Source organism: Liolophura sinensis, chromosome 7, assembly GCF_032854445.1.
Source record: "Liolophura sinensis isolate JHLJ2023 chromosome 7, CUHK_Ljap_v2, whole genome shotgun sequence".
NCBI classification, from domain to species: domain Eukaryota; kingdom Metazoa; phylum Mollusca; class Polyplacophora; order Chitonida; family Chitonidae; genus Liolophura; species Liolophura sinensis.
In genome coordinates, this window is record NC_088301.1 from 39,492,678 (window position 1) to 39,516,159 (window position 23,482).

Genomic DNA, 23,482 nt, shown 5'->3' on the forward strand with positions numbered 1-23,482 from the left:
TCTTTTGAGAGGACATGAATAGCCATTTCCTCTGCAAAAGTTCTTCTAAGTACCAGATGTTGCTACATAGTGCACTAGGAACCAAAGTGATCTTAACTTCATGCAGCAGAATAAAAGTATTCTCACGTACACGAAACTTGCATGCATCACCAGATCATACTGTTTTTTTCGGTGAAGATTGTCACCTGACTGATAACGACAGGATCTAAATTGCAACGTGCAACTGGAACCTAAAAAGATTACATATTCGGTGATATTCACAGAGGGAATAGCTAAAAGTTTTGCATTCGGCAAACGAAAGAGGGTTTTTGGTCAATTCTTTATTCAGGAAACGTATAGACATTGGGTAATGCAGACCAGTTATGCATACACTTATCAGATGTTCATGTGTGTCACCAGCTTTGAAGGGATAAGTCTATGCGGCTGATAATTCCCAGCCCTTTATACCTTGTGTGTAACCTACATTTCATTGAATACAGTTATACATGTAATCATAGTAGGCCTACGTTTGATATTGTTCGTTGCCCGACGGACGCCATCAGCAAGACCATTGCCGCATTCGGAATGAAAAGCAGCAAAATGGACCAAATCGGTTCAAAGTTCAAACCTACAGACCAGCTATACGTAATTAATCAAAGGGACTAACCAATCAGTCAGCAAATCTGTTTTCACTCCTCACTACGCCCTTGTATACAGCCCTTCGGATGGCATATATATCGGTGGCTTGGGACATGGAAGGGGAACTATTTTGGGAGCCTGGTTAATTCCTTTTAGATTTCAAGGGTTGTGTATAGCAAGAGCATGTGTTAGTAATTTATCTGATAATTCACGGTGGAGAGATGAGTCGGGTATTGTAGACAGCTGGCGCGTTGGTTTCAGGTGCTTCCTCTAATACAAAGTTCTTGGGGGAACCACGGCCCACATGGATTCCATGTGCTGTCACATCAATAATCAACCGGCTGTTGCTTCATCCGCAAGTCCTGAGGTCGAATCTTACCTTTGGCTCTTTTTGCTTGTTTGCAAAATTCTGTGCAACATAAAACTGAGCTGTAGACACAAATACAGATCCTATTATCCCAAGCATACAGATTCGTCGACAGATTAATAAATTATCCAGGTGAACAAGTGAAAGACTGGTCTCACCTCACAGATTTCAGAAGCTTTGTGAGGTAATATGAGTTGTATGCTGAGGGAAACACCTGTGGGAGATGATCGACCATTGAACCTATAGCTAAATCCCTTCTTTCCTGTATTGCCCTTGTCTAGACGGTCTGTATAGCTGGACCCGTGTGTGTGCGCGTTTGTATATATTAGTGGCAGGTATGTAAAGACCCATCTTCCTGGCGTTATTCTTGATTTGTAAATTCCCCATTATTCAATGGCATCGGTTACAGTTTAACAGTAACAGTACGCTGAAGACGCATGCACATATTAAACTCGGCATGCAGAACTTTCAATTTGTATGTGAAAAACAAAAATACGTTCATACGTTGTATTAACGTCACAAAGACATCAGCAGAAATTTTACGCATATGCATTATTTATTTATAGAAATAAAGTGAAAAAGTGTGAGCTGATACATGTTAAATTCCGTCAGTTTTCACAAGCAACATGTACAAGTATATATCTATAAACAGTTCCCCACATCCTTGGTGCCCAGTCGCACATGTATGACAGAGTGCAAAAAGCTTTTACTTATTCATTTACGTTTGCTTAACTTCTTGTGTAGATACACACCTTGTCAAGCCAGTCTATAGGAACCAGAATTATATACCTTCTCAGCACCTCTACCCTATTATATTTCCATTCCAAAGTCTCTCTTGCTCTTGTGTGGTCTCTGAATGGATATCAATTGTTCGATCCTGGATGATGGCGAGATATGATAAAACCAACTGTATACTGCCAGAATGTTTGTGTTGATCTCATCGCTGTGTGGTGGAGTTGAATGTCCGCGCGTATAAACACATGAAATTGCTGAACACGCGTCTTACTTAAATCTCTCTCACTCTTCCTGGTTAATTTCTTGGCCCAGGTTCAGAATTCTTGGTGAAACTGATAACACAATTACTGTACACCGTCGGGTGCATTTTCTTATCAAGAAAAGGAGAAAAAACAACTTCATTTCCACCAGCGCACATTAATGTGAAAAAGAAATTAGCCCTGCATGTGTAATATACACAGGTACATTAAATGTTGCAAAACTTTGCTATCCCAGAAAAATGCGTCCAAAGCACGATAAATGTCTTTCTCTCTTCATATATATATATATATAGGTTTATATATATATATATATATATATATATATATATATATATATATATATATATATATATATATATAATACAAATGAGGAGTCCACAGATAAGGTCGCTCTGGCCAGGTCTGCCCTTAATCATATTTGCCACAGTGACATGTCAGTTCTACTCGGTCGTCTACTGCCTGCAACAGTGACGTGTAAGTTCTACTCGGGCGGCTACTGCCTTGTGTATGGCCTTTTGAAGTCTGTTGTCGGGACATCGCTGTGTTTATCAATTTTGTCGCGTATTGAAGTATACATGTATGTAGAATCCAATGATGGTTTGATGCGATCGTAGACATAACGTTATAATACATTGTCGTTAGCTGGGAGTTCCCGCAGGTGTCGATTTTGAAGCTCATTTGTCTGGACATTGCCGGATCGTTCACTGCACCCGTGGTCAGACCAAACCGTCTCGTCAGACAAATTACCTTTTGTGCTTGAAACGCTTGTGAGGAAAGGTGTTAAGGGGTTCTCGTCTTGTAAAATTGATAAAGTATCAATACCTCACAATGAATAGGGAAGTGCAGACGCTGTTTAGTGAGTTTTTGTTCACGTTCGTGAATTCAGATTAGGCTGGGAACGAGGACTAAATGTCTATCTGCCATTAGAGATACTACTGTACAGTCTGCGACCTAAATTATGGGCACCTTAATTACACGAGACAAGAAGAAACGAGAAGGTGGGGAATGATGGTAGAAAAAGGCCTGCACATGTGAATAAGGTAATTTGATCGGCCCACACTCGGCCGGCATTACGCGCCGTCTGACTCGCCCAAACTGTGAGCACTGGCGCTCACCCTCTGCAGGAAGCATCAGTGGTCTGGCAACTTGGAATTGTGTCCTTCCAATTGACGGCGGCAAGTTCGAACCCAAAGACGGTTTCCGACATGGTTCGAGTTTAGATATCGGACACTAATATAGTTCTGTGTTGCTGTTTTATCTAAAACACACTTTAGACCTGTAGCTCCTAGTAAAATGGTGGAAATGGAAGATACACCTCACCTGCGATCACAAAATCTTGATTATTGCCCTGACCTGGCACATCCATGCATTGATGAGTAAGTAATGACAGTTTGCAGGGTCTTAAGCTTTTAGTTTTATGTTCCAATCAACAGGTAGAGTAAATGTGTGCTTTCGTGCAATCGCAGCATGTTGAGACTCGAAATCCCGCGCAGCAATCAATTTCCTGACGGTTTGCGCATCGAGACATCTCATGGCGATTTCCAGCCAGATTCCCCGAGTCACGTGACGACGGGATAAGCCGTGGCAAATATCGGTCAACATGACTCGTTCGCTGAAATTGAAATAAATAGATGTTTTTTCGTACATAGTTGTACTGAACCACTCCATTACGTCTTGTGAGTTCATGGGAACAAAAATAACTGGGGGTGAAACCTACTGCTCTGCAGGCGATAGTTAATTTCACCGACCAGTGTTGCACTTCGATACTGCTTTGCAAGTCAGTGCATCGTTACGTAAGGTGATAAAGCCACATACACGAGTTTTCTAAAAAATCAAAATATGTAATGGCCATAAAGAAAAAAATACATGTTCTAGCTAAATATACTTGTTCATTAGAACTAAAGTAGGAACCTTGATTGCAATTATTCTCTGGCTTGTCTCATATAACAGGATTTTTAGATCCTCACCTTTCACTAGTCAAACTGATATAAAACACTTTTTTATTTTTATATAATTCGCAGTTTTCAAGTAAAATCGAATGACAGGTCAGATGTTGTGGTTTTGATTTTTTTTACTTATTTGTCGGGTGTTTCACGCCGTACTAAAGAATATTTTACTTATACGATGCCAGCCAGCATTATGGTGGGAGGAAACTGGGCAGAGCCTGGGGGAAACCCATGACCATCTGCATGTTCTGGCTTTGTTGAGCTCTGTTATTGTCAGTATGACAGATTATGTCATTATGAATCATACCATCCTGTTTTAGAGGATTATAAAAATATACATCTATGTTTAATTTTATTTTCAACCTGTACAAATTGCAAAGATTTGGTAAATCGGAAATGTATAAATCTCAGTCAGGAATTGGGATATTAAAAATTTAGTACAGTATAACATAAATCTAAACTGGCAAATTTACCTTACCATAGAACTGTACACCAGTTCCATTGCATGGAATGTCTGGAAAACATTCAACCAACAGTCATAAATGTAAGCAAGCTTACACTTTCTTAATTTAAGCTGAAGCTTTTGCTTATGCAACATCAACCCTGCACATACAGTAACATCTACACACACCCATTCACCGCCCACACTCATTGTGAGGACTGACCATTAATGGCTTAATGGCTGTAAAAAGGACTGAAGGAATAACATGTAGATATATGTGTTATTGTATTGGTTTGGGTCACACATTAAATATGCAAATGTTTGTGGAGCCAGAGAAAAATGAAAGTTTCCAACTATGGAATATGGAATTGTTGATATTGTTGGTCTGGAATATGGAATGATGCAAAAGGCTTTTTCATACAGTTGACACATTTTCTTACTCAATGAACTTGCTTGGACTGAAATATAAACCTTTCACACAGAATTATCATCAAGCAAGAAAGTTTCATGCATTGAAAATAACTTGTTTCACTTTGCATGCATTACAAGTTTTCCTATCACAAGTAATAAATTGTTATGGTCCAGTAGTTTTAGTGTGACCATAAAATTTCACTCCTACAGCTGCATAATTAAATTTTAATTTTAAATCTGCAAATCATAGCCTTGGGGGCCAGAGTTTCTCCAACTTTATGGCCCTTTAGCATATGCACCCCTCCTCTTTGCCTTACCCCTTTTATCTGGCGTTAATTTCTGTAAATAAAACCTGATCTCTATCAGCTGATACCCAAAATAAGAGGCTAGGTCAATCAGCCAGCCTTTGAGTGACCAGCGGCCAGTTGTTTGATGGTGGTCACAGTCCAGTGGTCAGAGAGGATTTAGGTTAGACACTAAACTAAGACCTGGTCAGTAAGTGCGTTTGGAGTTTGCTGGATCCACATGTCATGTAGTCTAATCCAGCTCACAAAAGACGAACTTAATCTGTGGAGAAAACAGGCTTAGATTTAGTGTACTGGTGGCCAGTCGGTCTGTCAGTCAGTCCTCCACCTTGTATGGAGGAGAGTTTCACATGGGCACACACACCTACAAGGTATTCAGCACCTTACCTACAGCAGAACTGGAGGCGTTACACACACAAGAGCTGTGAGAGGGCCCTCACAGTGGAGGTGGTCAACTTGAACACAGGTCGCTTTTGTACTCTACTCGTCATCATCATAATGGATCAGGCCCTCCTCGAGTAATTACTTTATTCACAAGGAATGAACACTTACTGCCTCATTTTGTGAGGGATAGCAACTAGCAAGTGGGTTGGCCATTGTTATCAGTGGTTTAAAATCTACATGTTCTAGTGGTCAGATTGTCCAAGAACTTTGGTGCACAGGACTACCTGAGGCGAAGGCTTCACATAATTGTGTACATGTGTATATGTACACTGTACATCCTGAGAAAATAACTACCCAATTGTGAGGCTTGTGCTTCAAAATTGTACTTTAACCGAACGCATAATCTGTGTGATCTCTATAGCCTTACTGCAATCAACTGCTTGACAGTCTTCATCAGCTGCTGGATTGGACAATTTGTTTGGCATGGCATTTTGTTGACTGGTCATTTTGTAGATTGCTCAGTTTGTCAAGCTTGACATGTGGATTGACACTTTCATGTAACATTGAGCTTATGTGTACTCGTATGGGCCCATACATGCGCTCAGAGTGCAAGTCTGCATGGGCCAGGGTTGAAAACTGCGAAGTGTTTTTAGCCATCATGTAAGACTGGTCACGCAACTGTGACCATGCTCACAAAATTTTGCTGATTGTGCTCTTTGACTGTGAAGTGTTTAAATATTTGAAAGAGTTTCCTTTGACAGAGCATTTGGAACTATAGAAACGGAGTGCCCTATTTGTTCAAGGTGTAACTGCTGCCTACCTTTCATAATGGGAGAAGGAACATATGACCAGCTCCCCTCTAAGAGCCTTGTGGAAAGCATTTTGTTGGCTGCCGTCAGTCTGTGGTCAGAAATAAGTGAATTGTCTCAGGTAAGGGGCACTCAGCTTGAAAGTAATTGTAAGGTCTTGTTGAGTTATTTTTTCCTTCACATTATTTTGGAGTAAATAGAATGTAACGCCAGAAATGTGTGTTTAAGTATGTTGTGGTAAAGAAATTGGAGTGATCAGAAGGATTATGTGTGTTATTTGTTAATTTCTGCAGCATTGTCTGATAGGCTATACAATATTTGTATGACTTAGACATTTCATTGTTGTCACCCAGGTGTAAGGAAATTATCTGTAATGCATAGTAGCCTCTCTTCACTTAACGGTCAAATGTGATGTTGATTTATGTTAACTGTGGACTTACGTGAAGCAATAGGGCGCGAAGGAACAAGCCTATTAGTACGCAGGCCTTTTTAATTGTATTAAATTATACATATATCGTATGTTGTACATGCCATCGTTCCGACATATCACATTGCCAAAAGGTAAGAACGTATAAAAAGTATGTAAACAATAATGAATGACCTCCCCCTGCTTACATGTAACCTAACCACACAGCCACTTAAGTTAAATAAGACAAACAGAGATGCACCTGGTAAGGTTAGATTTGTTGACCTGACTCCTGCCTCCAATGAGGTCTGGAAATGGATCAAACCCAGTAGAGTGAAGGATGATTCTGCACGAAATTTTTGTTCTGTTTCTTTGCCAAAGAGACTGTTAAGGGAACTAAGATATGAACAGTTGTATAATGAAAGAAATAACCCAGTTAAAGCATATGTATATATATATAAATGTATGTACATCAGATTACGTGAAAACAAATCAAATTGTTCAAGAGTTTGAGCATGAGTTTAACTGTTTTCTTTCATTTGTTCCTTTTCCAGTCAGGCTTCAATCATTACTTGGCCAAGTCCTAGACACTAGCACTAATGGTCTTGTACCTTTTTGCCAGTACTCTAAAAACTGAACTCAGCACAAGACTGAAATATGCCAATACTTGTACTGTGACAGAATACATTTTGTCATTGCAATAGTCAAGCACATCTAAAGGCTAACAAATAATGTCCCCCTCCCTGATGTATCCTATTGAAGAAAACAAACGTCTCCGAACGGCTTCTTCAAACATTGAAAAATACCTTCAAGGCTTGTGCTGTTTTGAAGGCAAACCATGCGGCTTTTTCTACCCCCAAGGGGATTAAACATCAAAGGGGCTCAAATGCAAGGGGGCTTGATAAACTGCCGCAAACCGTCTGCTTAAAACTGCTGTCTGCCCCCTCCCCCTAACATCTTCCTTCTTTCTGTGTAACATCCATCATTCACTCTGGCAAGTTTCATTTTGGCGGTATTTTGTGGTTGCTTTGATGTGTTTCGGTGTTTAGCATAATCACCTTACATATCACTAATCTTTGCTATAGATCGCTTTAAGTTTTGTCTTCTGTTTGTTACACCTTTTGAGGCTGTTGAAGTCAAAATTTACAAAGAAGATTAACAGAGGCCTAAAGATAAATAATAGGCCATTGTGAGTGATTAAATGGGTGAGTGACAAAAAGCTTGTTTCAGGAAGTGATACTAGAGAAGACCAACAACATATAGCTTTCCTAAGCAGTACTTAATAATTAAAAATGGTAATTTTTTTTGTACATATTTTTCAAACAAAGATATTTTCATAACGCTAAGTTTCAGGATAAGATAACAGATAGGTCTGCAGTTAATAAGTAGTCTGATTAATATTCCAGGTTACCTCCTCTCGCTGTGACCATTGACAGATTAGGATTATCGAAGGTGCTGTTTACTTTACTCTGCACCCTCATTATTGTTGCTCATTTTATGTTGATCATAGGCACAGTATAAATTACTTTCAATGCCACAGCATATACTCATCATAAAAGTCAATCCAAAGTTGTTATCTGTATTAGGCGACACGCACCACAATCTAAAATTTCAGGTGACTTGATTAGCTCTAGGCTGTAAAAATCTAGTCTCGGTTAAAGTATGCTTGATAAAATTTTAAGTCCATGATCAGAATACAAAGTGAAAATTAAAAGTGAATTAAGCACACGTTTAGCCTACTACTGTGAATAGTTTAATTGGCTGTGCACTGAAGAGGTCTGGATGGAAAGTGACACCCTGACTTTTGCCAAGATGGCTCCAGGCATGAAAGAGAATAGTGATTCAGCTTCCATTAAAACAACATTAGAAATCCTTGGGAACTATTGTTTGAGCCCTGGGTGGCCAAGTAGTGTAGAAAACACCAGACAAAGTCAACTGCTGTCCTTGTCAGAGGGTCAGATTCTATTCTTTACCAGAATGAAAGGGCTATCATGGTGTATTTCAGTTGGGATCAGGTGGGTGAATGATCAGCAGCTCACAAGCACATAATAACACCTTTAAATATTTTCATTTATATTTTGCCAGATAGGAAATGGTCAAAGGTGCCCATTAACATATAAAAATTATTTTAGGTTTAGTATATAAATAAAAATGTGTTAAAATCCTTTTGTGATTAGATTGTAGCAAAAAGATCATATATGCACTGCGTAAGCAGTTACGTCTAATGCCAAATTTCATTTTGTGTCTGCACAATTTCACTTTTTGAATGTGCACAATTACACTTTTTGGATGTGCACAATTACACTTTTTGGATGTGCACAATTACACTTTTCAGCTAAATGCTCTGCTCAAGAGATTTTCTTTGTTTGATTTGTATTGTTGCAGTAAATATCATTGTATAGACACCCATGATATAGACATTATTTACATTCACCACGCTGATCAGACATTCTAGTAAACAGACCCAGGCTATGTGTGGGGTGAGCTGATTAATCTGTCCATTTATCAAGTGGTCAATATTTGCATAATAAGTCTCTTATCACCAGCAGGTGTGAATATGATGGCTTGATTGTGATGAGCTAGATCCTTATGTGTGAATGGGAGCCTTGAATGATTGCAGAAATGTTTTAGCGGTTGGATTAAAGAGCACTTGGTATATTTGAGATTACTGCAAGTATTAGTACATGTATATCTCTAATCTGTGCAGACTGTAGCATTTTCCCATGGAGTCAGAGCAGACCTGACACAATGTTGACAAGAGGGTGAAATAGTGTTGACACAACCTTAGGTTGTTTTTATTGGTGTTCTTTACTGTGGTTCAACCCTATGGACATCAAGGTACCCCAAAGGTCAAATAGTTGACACTAAACACAGCTAGTATTTTTTGGGTGTGGAGTGTAGATTATTAGAGGGTGGACAGAGTGAGTGGCCTAAGGGGCTGTATCTGCCCTTGGTGTTAGCCTAAAGAATAATGGCAACAAGGTGTGAAGAGAAAAGGGTGTTTATCACTCTGTGGATGTGCTGTATAGCTATGAAATCCTGTAATTTGAGGTAGCCTCTCGCTGGTGTTCAAAAAAGCATTATTTCACTGAGGAGATCATCTGATTCAAGTGACATTTTTTTTTTACGTGATTAACTGATGAGTTCTTGTAGACTCTATTTCCTTGTAGAAAATTATGAGTGATAAATTTTCCACCTGTTGTGGCTAACTCCCCTCCTGGGGACACACCCCACTCTCCCCTCACACGACCTTCAGATATGCGGGGTTAATCAGTGTGTCAAAATGTCAGAGTTGCTTAGGCAAATGTGTACCTTTCAGGTGACATCACTCGTTAAACTCAGCCAATCGATGCTCCTCCCCTCTGTGCTCACAAGTGGTGTAAGCATTCAGTCCAACAGTTCATCAGCACAACTACATGTATGCCATCTTATATCCTGCCTGTAAATTTAAGTAACCTCAGAATATTTGTGCACTGTGAAGAAAGAATCAAACAGTTCAACAGATGCTATTTGATTTGAAGTTTTATATTATTCCATAAGGGTCGGGTGCTGATATTTTAGGTAAAATATTCAAGATTAAAACAGTGTTATCTTGTCTCTTCTAACCAATAAAACGGCATCTATTTACATTTTGTAATGGGAAGGAGGAACTTTTGCTGCCCAGCCCCCCACCTCCCATTCTATGCTCGGCAACCACATACTTTTTGTAAAAGATCTGCCATTTTTGAGTTATTTCGTTGCTGTTTGTGCCAATCTTCTCAGTGACAGTTGATTAGTTTTTGCCATTTTGCAACTGCTCTGACATCTCAAACGTCAAAGCTGGTGTCTAAATCAAGCAGATCTTTTGCTTTCAGACAGTCACAAAAAGAAGTGAAAACTTCCGCTACTGGACTTGCTCTCAGCTGGGTTGATTTAGTATCCACTGCAAACCTACATCCTATGCTTGATTCAAATCTAGGAAGCCTGATTCTTACCACTAAAGGAACCGTCTGCCAGCTAATCATTAAGTTAGTAGTGTGTATATATGGTAAATGTTAGGATTAAAAAAATGTTTTTACAGTCGTGTGATTATTATTTTATCATCTTCCAGAAGCTAGTCATCCCAATTTGTAGTGGTGTATGCTTGGGGTTTTACGCTGTACTTAACAATTTTTCAATCAAATAAAGATGAGGAGTCAGTTGTTAGATGTGTGTACATATTCTGTGTCTTCTTGCGGCAGGTTGAGTTCATGCCACATAAGTGCTGTCATCACTGAAGTATCATGCCCAAGACACCAGGCCAGCCTGTCATGTTTCTTTGCTGTAACCTCTCAGTGCTGAGGGTGTATGCCCCTGAAGCAGTCTGTAGTGGTGTTGATGAATTGAGTGAAGTTAATGAACTTTAGATATGAACCATATACTTCCTACATTTTTTAAAGATAATTTACTTAGCTTCTAGGAATATCTGTACATGAATTTAAACTCTTTGTGTGTACTTTACAACATTTTAATAATTTTAATCTACTTTAGTTCTCAGCTGGTACTTTTACATGTATTCAGATATAAACCATGAGTTCAGTGTAGACAGATGCAGGCAGCATAACATATGGTCTGTCACAAATTCCATCTGCAATTGCTTTGTCTAATATGCTGAGGGACTTGTAACAGTTACATGCCTAAGGGCAGCAAACTCTGGACAATACACAGTATACGGCATATTCACCATTATCTGAATTTAACCAGAATTAAGGGATTAAATTAGATTTAGTTTGGAAATGAAGTAAACTATTGGCATATGGCTTTGCACAGGAACATGTAAGGAATGTATAGTAATATGACACACCACCGGCCAGAGCAATACAATATTTCTGATTAGTGGCCAAAGGGTCCATTGACCTGGTTATCTATGACCTGGTTTGATAGCTGTTAGTAGTCAATGAAGAGAGTGGTCACTTGGAGATATTGACTGACCTGTGGTCATTTGGCTGACCAAAAACTTAAGGCAACAACAGTCTAAAACTGACTCTTCATTATACACCAAATCTAGGTCAACCACTTAAAACGTCAGTTACTGATATTTTATGTACAGTTAAATGCTCTGTGTTGTTGTGAAAATGTCCAAGGAGGCCAGTATAATGAGAAGTCAAGTGAATTAACAAAGAAATCTTGACTCTCATATATAATTATAAGTTAAGTATATTCAGTGCAAGGTCTAGTTTGTAGTGGCAAGTTATTTTAACTACTGTACCTTGTGAATTAAAACACCAGATATAATTCAGAATACTATGCTTTGTTAGTGAACACAAATGTGGTATCATCTAAGTTTGGAAATGTTTCAAAATATCACCAGATCAAACAGAGAATCGTAACCAAATCATATATACCAAGAATTGAGAATGGGTTACACAGAGCAGGAATTATTGTTACATATCCATAACCACTAATGTTCAAGACATACCAACTGTCTCTGGGATATGATGAATGGGACATAAATGAATGAATTATTCAACTAATCAGTCAGTCAATTTATTCTCCATTCATCATGTTGCCAAACAGTATGTGATAATCTGGCCCTGCTCTTTGTCTGGCCGTTTTGATGGGTTGCCAAGTGATCATTTCATCTTGCAGTCGGAACAGTTGGTAGTAAGATGTCAAATAGTAAAATGACACCTCTTGCCAACTCCAGCAGGGTGTCCATCCTGTTCCCACCCCTAATATACACCTTAAGTTCATTCCTCTTTCACCCTCCACTCCCCCCCCCCCCCCCCACCAAATGTAACACCCTCCCCTCTCTGGCCAGACACCCAGATGGGGTATTTGATTCATCATAAATCCAATCATCAAGACAGAACACCCTGTAACAACTTCAAAAGAAAGGCTGATCCATTTACCTCCCCTTTTAAAGACCAACTGGGCACATGGCCCGTTGGGGGCCAGAGACAGACATCATGCACATCTTTTGTGATGGCCCTGTCTTTCACACCAGGACCCACAAAGGAAGGATGTATTAAACAATGGCTGCTTATCTCTCCCCCTCCCCCATCCTCAGGTCTGCTGCCTCCAACCTCACTCCTTTAGGCACACGCCTGCTGAAAACATTTCAATTAAAAACTCATTCTTCATTATTTACTGTCAAAGCATGGCTTCCATTCTAATCAAAATGAAATTATTCAGGGCTTTTTCAAGCACCCAAAGCTGCTGCTTTGTTCTAATTTTTTTTCCATGCACTTTCACAGCTTAAGACTACAACTACATTTGATGCTTGATTTGGATGGTGAAAACATTGCACTGAAAGTTGGATAAGGTTTCAAGGCAGCGATGAATGTTTTTTTCCTTTTTTGCCTGAACTGAAAAAAGGGTCATCTTTACTTTGAAAATCTTTACTGAGATGCCAGATGCATATTTCATAGTTTTTGGAAAGCTTTATTCTTAAGATTTTATTTCGGAATGAACACTTGTCATAAGAATTGATGATGAGATTGTATAAATTGAAGACGGCTTGTCAGTCAGATGTAGGCTGCTAAATGAAATACTTTAAAAAGACCACCTTTGCTGTATCTCTTCTGGAGTACTTGACAGAGAAAGAGTGAAGTGGGAGGGGTTGTAAACATGTCAGTCTGTTTGTTAGAGGATAAATTTCATGATTTCCAGTCCGTAATTAAGCTTGTGTAAAAAAAAAAACCCTTCATGTTGCCTTATCGCCCTGCTCATTATCCTCACCTGATGGTTTATCCCTACCTTTGATGTTTGAGAATGGCTCTTAAGCTTGTGGGACTAATCATTCCTCTTATTTTATGGACAATCTTTTTCCCTCTAAAGGGATCCAGGACTGTGACTCTGATAATCTATCCCATAAAGCAGAATGAACTGCTTTACAGTGCATTACATTAATTTCAAACACAGATTAACAGTGACAATATATAGGCGTCTATTTAGTTCCTTAGCCGCTCATATTGGGAAATGGTAAACAGGTTAATTTGTAGATTTATTACCAATTAACATACACTTAACAGCATAGAGAGAAACGCTGTTAAGTTATTCAGTGATTCTTAGCAAAATAACTGGTAAATAAGTTTCCCCTATATCATGTTGCTATACCATTAAGCTTGTCAGTCACTGAAACTTCACTCTGAAAAAACATGCCTCCATACCAATTCCCCCTCTTCCTACCCTCCTCAAACCACCATGCACCCATACAATCTAGGGAGGTAAACAGATCAGCCACTCTTTTCAAGCCTAGTTCTAGCTCGATTGTGCCTTGTGAATATTCAGAGCCTGGGCGATCTCTTTTGACCACTGACCCAATTTCGCTTCTCTCTCCCCCAAGGCCCTGTGTTCAGTTAAGAGGGGCCTTTGTTCGGTGGAAGGTTGGGGGGTGAGACAAACTAAGAAAGCTGTAGCTGGCCAAGGTCCCAGTGAATACAGCCAGCCCTTAACTTTAGGGGTCAGATGTGGGCATTTTTGTTTGGGCAAAGCCAAAAGGAACAACATGCTGCAGAACCCAGCCCAACTCCACTAAACTTCACCCCCAGATGTGTTAGCAGGGATTTCACTCATTTGCTCAATGGTATATGGATTTGCTGAACCTGTAAACTATGTGGCTTTTTGGATGTTTTCCATAAATGTACTGGACATAAAGGATAAAACACAGAGGGTGCCTTTAAGATTATGCCTTTTGTAATGGCACTGGGGCATCTCAAAGGTTGGAGCTGCAAATTCTAGGGGCACCTTTAAGACTGTGCTGTCATCAGTCAGGTTCAAATTAGGGATAAATCTGCTGTGCAAGAAGCATTGGAGTGCCAGCAAGGTATGGAGTGATTGGAAATGACCACAATGACCAGGTGTGTATATAACTGCTTGTTTTCCATTCAGTCTCTGCTATATGTATGTCTGAATGGCCGGATGTTATATGTAGCATATAATTCTATGTAGGCCCTATTTAAAGCTTTTTCTAGTAAACATGCATCATCAACCTACAGTCAGTTTCCACCTGGTGAAAGTTGGTGATTATAATCTACATGTATTATAAATCCAAATGTATTTTTTTAATTTTTTATTTTATTTCGTGCAACCAGTGTTTTATAATAACTTGCATCAGCATTGAGTACAATAGTTAGAAGATAGATGTGATTTATCTCAGAACCATCATTATAAGCTGTGTTTAGATAAAGGTGAAATGCTGGAACCATGTAGAAAAACAAGCGTGCAGGTATGAGTGATTTATAACGAGACACATGTTTAGGAAAGGTGTCTAGAAGATTTATTACAGGATTTACAGTAAGAAGACAGAAAGTGTAGTATTTATGATATGGGTATACAACCCTTGTACACAGGCTTGAAAGAGGTATAATAATTGCATGTAGCTCCTGCGCTAAATATTGTGAAGTCAGGTGTACGACCTACACTAAAGTACATTCTCAACACATCTTCACAGGCTGTGGTCAGACAGGACAGTAGTTCCATGCTAACTAATCTCGCCTTGAAGGTAGAGTGGTTAGGTAGGGGCATAAATCAGTGTGACATGGTGTTGGCAGGGTGTTGGACACAGACTGTGTTAAGACAGACATAACTGTAGTATTAAGAGACATATTGTGTCAACACAGTGTACAGCACATAAAGTCAGGTATTGTACTGCATTTAGACTCCTTATGCAGATCCTCTGCAAACTTCCACTGTGTTTGCCAAGAGCAGTAAATCATTTTGACAAGCAAAACAATAAAATAGAGGCAAAAGTGATGAAGGAAAATGAACTTCATTCATGTACAGAGGTCATCTTTTCCGCTTCAACAGGCTTAAACATTTTTTCCCCTTCGTCTAATTCACTTTTTTAATCGGTGACGTGGATTTTTTTTTTAAACAGTATGTTGTTTCATATTTTGGTATTTTTTATTTTCGCTTGGCTTAGCAGCTTAAGATGTCAGTGGTTTAAGACAGAAGCAGGTCAGTAGGTACAAGAGTAACAACTCCATGCCCGTCAGGTCCGGGAAAAAAATGGCATGTTTTTAACTGGACCGTTCAGAAAGTCTGTTAGACAATTCTAATTTTGTGCATATAGATTAGATTTTACCACTTTTCAGTATGATTGGGTGTCAAGCAGTTTGGACAAATGATCATAAAGTGTAATTTATTAATTTACAACATTACAAATCCACTTGCAATGAACCGGTTTTTGAATTGGAAGTTCATATTATATTTCCTGTTGTTAAATGGATGCAGCCAGTTGTAGATCTTAGCCCCTTGCATGTCACTGACTTGCCTTCACCATATATTGACTACATTCCTTCCTTAACAGTTAAATTTTGTTACATTTCAATGAACAACAGCATCCATCCTTTCCTTTAACAAAAATTAGCACAACCTTATGATGCACAGACCTGTCTGATTCTCCCTATCATAAAAACAGCTGTGATCAAGCTTGACAATGTTCCTTTCTGAATAACATTTGCTACGAACTTACAACGTACTATAACTTTGTGTATACATTCTTTAAATTCAGCTTGGTACATTCATTCCTTAAATGCACTGTATAACACTTTAAACAAAACTGTCAGGGTTGTAATTATTATTCATGCACCACTTCCTTGCATTACACCTTGATTTTCTCTTTTCATTAGCACACCTGTGCTATTATACCTGAACAGTCTTGTTCATATTCTTGCTGCTCTTTAACAGATATGTGCATAAAAACATCTGTTAACACCTGTTCACACCTATCCTTCAAGGCATGATGTGCATTCCTTCTCTACACATAAACATTGAGTATATCTTCTTCAAATACATCTTTTTGCATCCCTTCCTTCAGCACTCTTAAAATATATGTTCATATTTCTTTGAACAAATATGTAGTATGCACATTCACACAGTAGACCTGTAGACCTGGCACAAACATAAACAAAAGCGTTTCTTTCTTTCTTTCTTTTTTTTTCCACAAGCATTAAGTCTTGATTAACATACCTGTGTTGCCTTACCTTCAAGTTTTAATCTAAATGTATCTATGTTTATACAGGCTTATGTCTGCTCCCTATTCAACAATCCTGTGATACCCCCTTGACTTTTCAAGCCACACAGACTATGCTGTGGTTGGAATGCACAGAATCCTTTTAAGCATACCAACTTTATTTACATTGTTGATACATTAAGAATACAAATATATGCCTGTACTAAATAAAACTTCAATTGAGCATGTCAAGACAGAACTTAAAATTTATTCTTATTAGATTAGGACATAAGATAATTGGTTATTTTGTATCATATTTTTCTACAGTATGTTGATGAAGATAAATGTTATTTCAACCCAGCTGATCACTTGTAATGAAAAATGCAGGTACTGGTGATAATTGGTCTATATATCAGCTCTCTGAAACCGCAGATGGACAGACATTGGCTCGTCACATTGGGTGGTCATTTAATTGGCATGTTGTCAATCCTAGGCCTGTGGGTTCTATTATTCCCATTACAAGTTTATAGGTACACTTTTAATAAAGCTCAGTTCATATTACAACAAGATGAACTAGCTATAAAGACGTCACTGTTCTATACATCTTTACAAACAAGGACATATTGAAAGCCAGTACTAAACCATAAAATTGATTTATTTATTGGCGTCTTTTCTGTCCCATGTATGTACGCTTTAGAATAATTGTCAAGTTCTTCAGCCCATGCTATGTAGCTACCGGTGAATACATAAGCTGTCGGTAACACGGTCTTTGACTTGAGACCTGCAGAACGCCGTCACACAAGCAAGAACTACCGTACTGGTACTAAGCAGATGCAGAAAATCAAACATCATACAAGTGCCTTAGTTAGTGGAAAGGTGTGTTTTTTTTCTTTTTTTCTCAGAATTCGGCCATCGTAGCTTTCAGCATATATTATATATCTTTCCTGTAACTGAATGTCCATGGGTGTTTGGTGGGGGAGGGGGTGAGAGAGATTGTGTTGCTATGGTTACTGAGGCGATGGGAACAGCGAATCTCGACTACGGTAGTTGGTGGCTAGGGCGGTGACGAGTTAAGAGCGCTAGAGGGCATGGTTACAACTGGTGATGGGGTGCTTTTGTGTCGGAGTCGCCCAGGTCGCTGTAGTGCGTCTAAACCCCTTGTGACAAAGGAATTAACAGCCGACAGATGGGCCTCCGCGTAGCCGCCATGACAGGTATTACCGAGGGCGCAGTTTTCATCACCTCGGAGATGTAGTTAAGCCCACTGCAAGTATAAGCTTTACTTTCGATAAATTTAACCCTGTATATGCTGGTTTAATGCCTATGTGTATCTTACCTTAGCGGAACATATGTCAAAGTGATCAGCGATTCCGCGGTGTACTGTGGAGGCCTACAAACAGCAGAGTGTTAATGATAACCACAAATCATGTCCAGCAGGTGCTCGCCGCTTGGTCAGTTATCATTTTATGTTTTGAAGCCAGTCCGGATTTATACGTGATTTACAGGCATTACATTCTTTGATGTTGTAATTTGTTCATAGTCTGGCGCCCTGGTCACACCTGTGATGCGTTTGCCAAGGCGATGCTCCCCGAGTCATATTCCATTCCATTGTGTCTTGATACGTCAATCTAGCCAAGGCACGCATGTTATAGCCTTTATCAGAGACAGAAGCCATCATTGCACAATGACCATTCCGAGCGTTCGAGAAACAAGTTGCAATGCCTATAATTTTGAATCAGTATCATGTTAATGTTTTACATCCTTCTACATAGATATGCCTACGATACTGTACTTGTACAGTACCACTACCTGTACCCCCGGTACCGTACCGATACTGTACTCGTACAGTACCACTACCTTTACCCGGTACCGGGTACCTATTTTACTTAGTATCATATTTACCTATTCTATCATTGATAACTCAGTGACTGTTTATAATGATTGAAATCAAAACATACAAAATACTAAAATAGTAAAATAGTAAATAGTAAAGTGACCGAGATGACAAATGTAGCATACTGAGGTACTGGTATGTGGGACAGAGTACATTAATGCATTCAGCATGTTCTGTGTAGAACGTAAGCCTGTGTCCAAGATTGCACAGACATCAGGTTTGACAAAATGCTTTTATATAGTACAAGAATGGATACTTGCCTAGTTGATGGAAGTGGCCAAATAAAACCACCAAACCATGTTAGTTTTGTGAACAGAATTGGGTTAATTGGAACATTATATTGTCTTTTAATACTGTGGATAGCCTCATGCACTATCATAAGGGTATGTCCATATGAAAGAAGCAAAATATATAGAGTAGCATCAGAATTGGGTGCTCCAAAAGGATACAGGTCTTTAAATATTAAGAATAAGGTATGGATTTATTGAATGCTTGAAGTGTCAGAACAAATGCTAATTTGCAGCAATTTATTTTAACTCGCGACCAATGAAACATTTCATTTTGAACTAACTTCACAACATATAGTAGCAAGATCAAACAGCTCAATATCAACATATTGTCCACGGGAAAGGACAAATGTGCTGGTTATCCTGAGTTCCTATCAGAGTTATATTCACCAAAAATCACCTGAAATGTTCATTGTAGCAAAAAGAGGTTGTATGAGGCAGCATCGTATCAAACAAACAACCTAAATTTTTATTCATCTTTAGTTGGTTTTGAAACATAAGGTTTGGACATGAAAAATTCATGTATTAATATATAGCTGAATATGTTTAAGCCGAAATTTCAGCTTGTAGATAGCATTATAGAAACATATATAACCAGGTCATTCTGACAAGATGCATTTGTGTTAAAAATAACCTTAAATTTCACAAAAGTGCTTTTCTTCCTTTTATACTGGTGCAGTGGTTTATAGTGGTAGTAAAGCCATTTTTTGTTTATTGTTTAGTTCCTATAAAACCTTTCTGTTGTCAAACATCTAATTGCAGCTAAACCAGTGTGAATATGTAATACATTCAGTTTAAAACTGTAGTGAGAAATATATGTTCTGATAGGAAGTATGAATTAAACCAGGCAGATTCTCCTAACTATAAAGAAGGCTATGCAATAGGGAATGTGCCGGGAATTTTGTGGATATGTGTTTTGCAAAAATGTCATAAAGTATTTTTTCTCGTATTTTCCATGGCAGGACTAGAATATGGATGACGTTAATAGGGACAATTTACATGCAGGTTAAGGATGTGTGTAAAGCATTTATAAGCTTAAGGTTATTTAGAACAGAGTGAGAAAGTGAGATTTAAAAGTTGATGCTTATAAGCAGGAATTCTAGCAAAAAGAAAAAAATGTTGCTAGTGGGTTGATCGAGCTAAAGGGATTCCCCTAAATTTAGTGCTTAAGTGGTGTGGCTATAGAGGTGTAAATCACGGAGGAAATTCCCTGGACAAGGGCCGTTAGCGGGTTTGACTGGTTTGCGGACGACGGCGTAAGCTTACGATACTCTAGGGACGGGAGAAGACAGATCGATGTGCTCGATACCAGAGAGAGTGAGAGAGAGAGTCCAGTTTCGTTCTATAACGAGACACAAATGAACTGTAAACCGCTGTTACAATACGAAGCTCTGATCAATTCGCCGAATTAGATTTGGACAGATTCCTTTTGCGGACATGGGTAACATGCTGCTTACTGTTACTGCCCTAGATTGTCTTATCATAGACCTAGAAATACAGAAGTGATACCTATGTATCTATATATCTATATAGGAGGATACATACCTAAGCATGGAATCTGGGCAAAAAGTTCATGGTTTCTTAAAAATATAGAGTTGTCATATTGATCAACTATACGTATGGATTACTATAAATCTTCAACACTTTTAACTACTAAAGCTTTTGTTTCCACAGGAATGTATGCTGATGAAAATGACTCTAAAGATAATTTGTAAAGGGTCATCAAAGATGCAAGCTTCATAAAAGTGTGCAAATTATTTCTCTACACCCCATAGTTCTCTCAGAATGGTTCAAAATATTGATTGCAAAGGCAATTGAAAAAGTTAAAGAATATGAACATTTTAATACGATGTTGCTGATGTGCTTTCTCTCTTTGCTATGTTAGTTAGAAGCTCATTTCGTGGAGCTTTATGATGGGAATTAACATTGCAGTGTTACCTGTGCATTGAGATATGCTACTCTCTGCATTAAAGAGCATTTAGACATACCTGTAGCTTTCAGGATCATACTGTGCTGAAAGCTTTATAGAAATGAGTGATGTAATTAATATATAGCTACTATATTGAATATTTACCAAACTGTCACACCCTTCTACCCATAACAGAGGCATGCAGTGTCTACATTAAGGTATTCTTCATGGATGAAATGCATTTGTCAATGTCATAGATCAGAACAGGGAATCATTAATTTATACTTCTAGGCGTTAATTTTTACAACAGCTTTACAACAACAGCAACAACATTTGCGGCTCACTGGTGGGTAGCTATAATGCATACTAATTAGCTTGCTATCTCCATATTAAGACTATATCGTTTTAAGCAGAGGGTGTAGATGATTAAAGGCTACAATCTTCAGCCTGAGAAGAGGTATATATTGTCGTATATGCCACCTATTGTGGCTTCTTTATTATCTTTGTGCACAAATATTGCAAATACTATTACTTACAGTGTTCTGAGACTCAAACTGAATATAGTGTCTTCTATAAAAAAAAAATATAAAAAAAAAACAGAAAGGAAAGGAAAGAAAAACAGTACATGAATAGTTGATGAATGATATTGTGAACATGTTGGCATGAAGTCATTTACGTGCAGGAGAAGAAATAGGCCTAGAAATGCTTGATGGGACCGGCCACAGGTGGTTTGCTGAGTAAAATCACATTCACTGCCCACACATCTCCCAATGTTTACTCTCCCTTGTCAATTGCATTCTGGTTTGGATGTTATTTGAAAAAAGTTCAAATCTCATTCCAAGAAAAAAAAAACTTCTACAGGTAATAATTATGAACCCATTGTTGCCATTACTTCAAATGTCTGGATCGGACCTGTTGCTTACATTACAACATTCAAAATGGTCCAAGGTTGTATACATTCAATCTTTAGGTTATACTTTCAATCCTGACAGCTTGTTACTGCATCATATTTCAGGTAGTCACACCTTGATTCAATATTGCTTTGGTGTGTGGATAGATATAGCTACATGTACATGCACTTTAGATTGTGTCCCTTGGAGTTGCTGTACATTGAGCCAGCCTCATCTTAAATTGCTGCCTAACTACATAACAGGGTCATTTATTGGGCGACATATTGTCCAAAAAGATGAAAGGGACTACCCAAAATCCGTAAAAAGGCAATTTGGTCGCAATTCCAAGATGAAAGAACCTTCTTATGACCGCAGGATAAATTTTTTTTTTCTCCCTTTTTGTAGTTTTCTAGTGAAAGAAATTTGCTTGCGGTCATCGCTAAAACCATGGCATTTTTGCACTTCTTCTGAAATTCATTTTGGAACTTTTCCAGGTTGATGAATGGCAAAATGAGAAATGAGGAGACAGATCAGATAATGTTAGTCTTATGAAACAATGATGTAACCCAAACATTGCATTTTTATGCTCTTACCTGCTTTTATTGTCAGTCCTGTTTACAATTTGTTGGTTGTTGTGGTTATGCCTACATGATGTACATGATAACAGTAGCGGTTAATCTTATATAGCAACTTATACATATAGAGGAAACCATAGTAAATCATTTGTTTTAAAAGTCATTGCAGTGTAAGAAATCTAAATGTACACAGTGGTATAAGGAGGCACCTAGATGTGTCATAAAGTAGTGTATAAATTCGTACATATGCTGTCATTGTATGTGATTAGGCTGGTTCCTACATTTATGTCACTTATAAATGCCAGTTTACACTGTACGGTGTATTGAAAGCTCCTGGTAGAGTCTTAATAAAGATAAATCTTTTGCTTTCATTATTGATTTTTTTCACATTCTTTACAATTCTATCTTGGACATAACTAATTCTGTTATCTCTATATCCTTATGTGTAGTTCTGTGTAAGTGTAATTTTAGCTGCCTTACATGGATTCTACAGTGAGTAAGTTAATCAATAAAGCAGATCAATAATTGTTTGGGATTTTTTTTTTTATTTTGCAGGTGAATGGTCAAGATCTCTCTAAATCATCTCACGACGAAGCAGTGGAGGCATTCCGGGCGGCCAAGGAGCCCATCGTTGTCGAGGTCTTACGCCGGGTGACCAGCACCAAAATGAAAAATCGCTCTCCAACCATGGTTTCTGTGGCAACACAAACAGAGGAGGATATTTACCTGTATTCTGGACAGGTGGGCTCTCCCACTGCGTCGCAAGTGGAGTTAGGATACAATGCATTTGGGTATGTACATATTGGATCTTTAGCTGCTTCTGTCTGTTCTTTATGACATAAAATTGGCTGTATGGAAACCCATAGGGTGCAGGAAATCTTTGTACTGACAGATCCCATACTGTTTGTGATTGATCAATACTGATGAAGTCAGACATATCCCTGTACCAAAGCTTGATTAGATACACACACACTGACAGTCACCCTTGATCTGTTCTGGGCCAAGAAACAGCAGTAATAATTGCAGGTACTAGTACCGTAATAAATCTGTATATAATCTGTATATAAATAAAACATGCTGCTTGTAAAAACATGTATCTGAAGATGCCATGGCAAATTTCTGTCAATTGTCAACTATATCATGTAAAATATCACTGCCTTTAAAAAAATATTTTAGACATTTGTGAATTTCAAGTACATCACGTTTTTTGTGCTTAAACCTAACTAAACTATAGCAAAGGCCTGGTAGTATCTCAAAACAAACTCACCCATGCTGCTAGCGAGGGTATTTATAGACCCATAATGCACTGCTTTTTACGCGTTGAGCTG

At 38.4% G+C, this 23,482-nt stretch overlaps 1 protein-coding gene across 3 annotated transcripts in view; it reads left to right on the forward strand.

The window, feature by feature from the left end:
* The window catches only part of LOC135470304 (E3 ubiquitin-protein ligase PDZRN3-like), a 54,094-nt gene that overhangs the window by 1,149 nt on the left and 29,463 nt on the right, over positions 1-23,482 (forward strand). The window contains exons 1-2 of one of the 3 annotated variants that reach the window (XM_064749161.1): positions 14,151-14,503; positions 22,710-22,945. In XM_064749161.1, the coding sequence (XP_064605231.1) occupies positions 22,821-22,945 (125 nt within the window). In that variant the 5' untranslated portion in view covers positions 14,151-14,503; positions 22,710-22,820. Of the gene's footprint in view, positions 1-14,150; positions 14,504-17,689; positions 17,814-22,709; positions 22,946-23,482 lie in introns of those variants that run through there. The other 2 variants (XM_064749160.1, XM_064749159.1) reach the window with 2 other exon arrangements.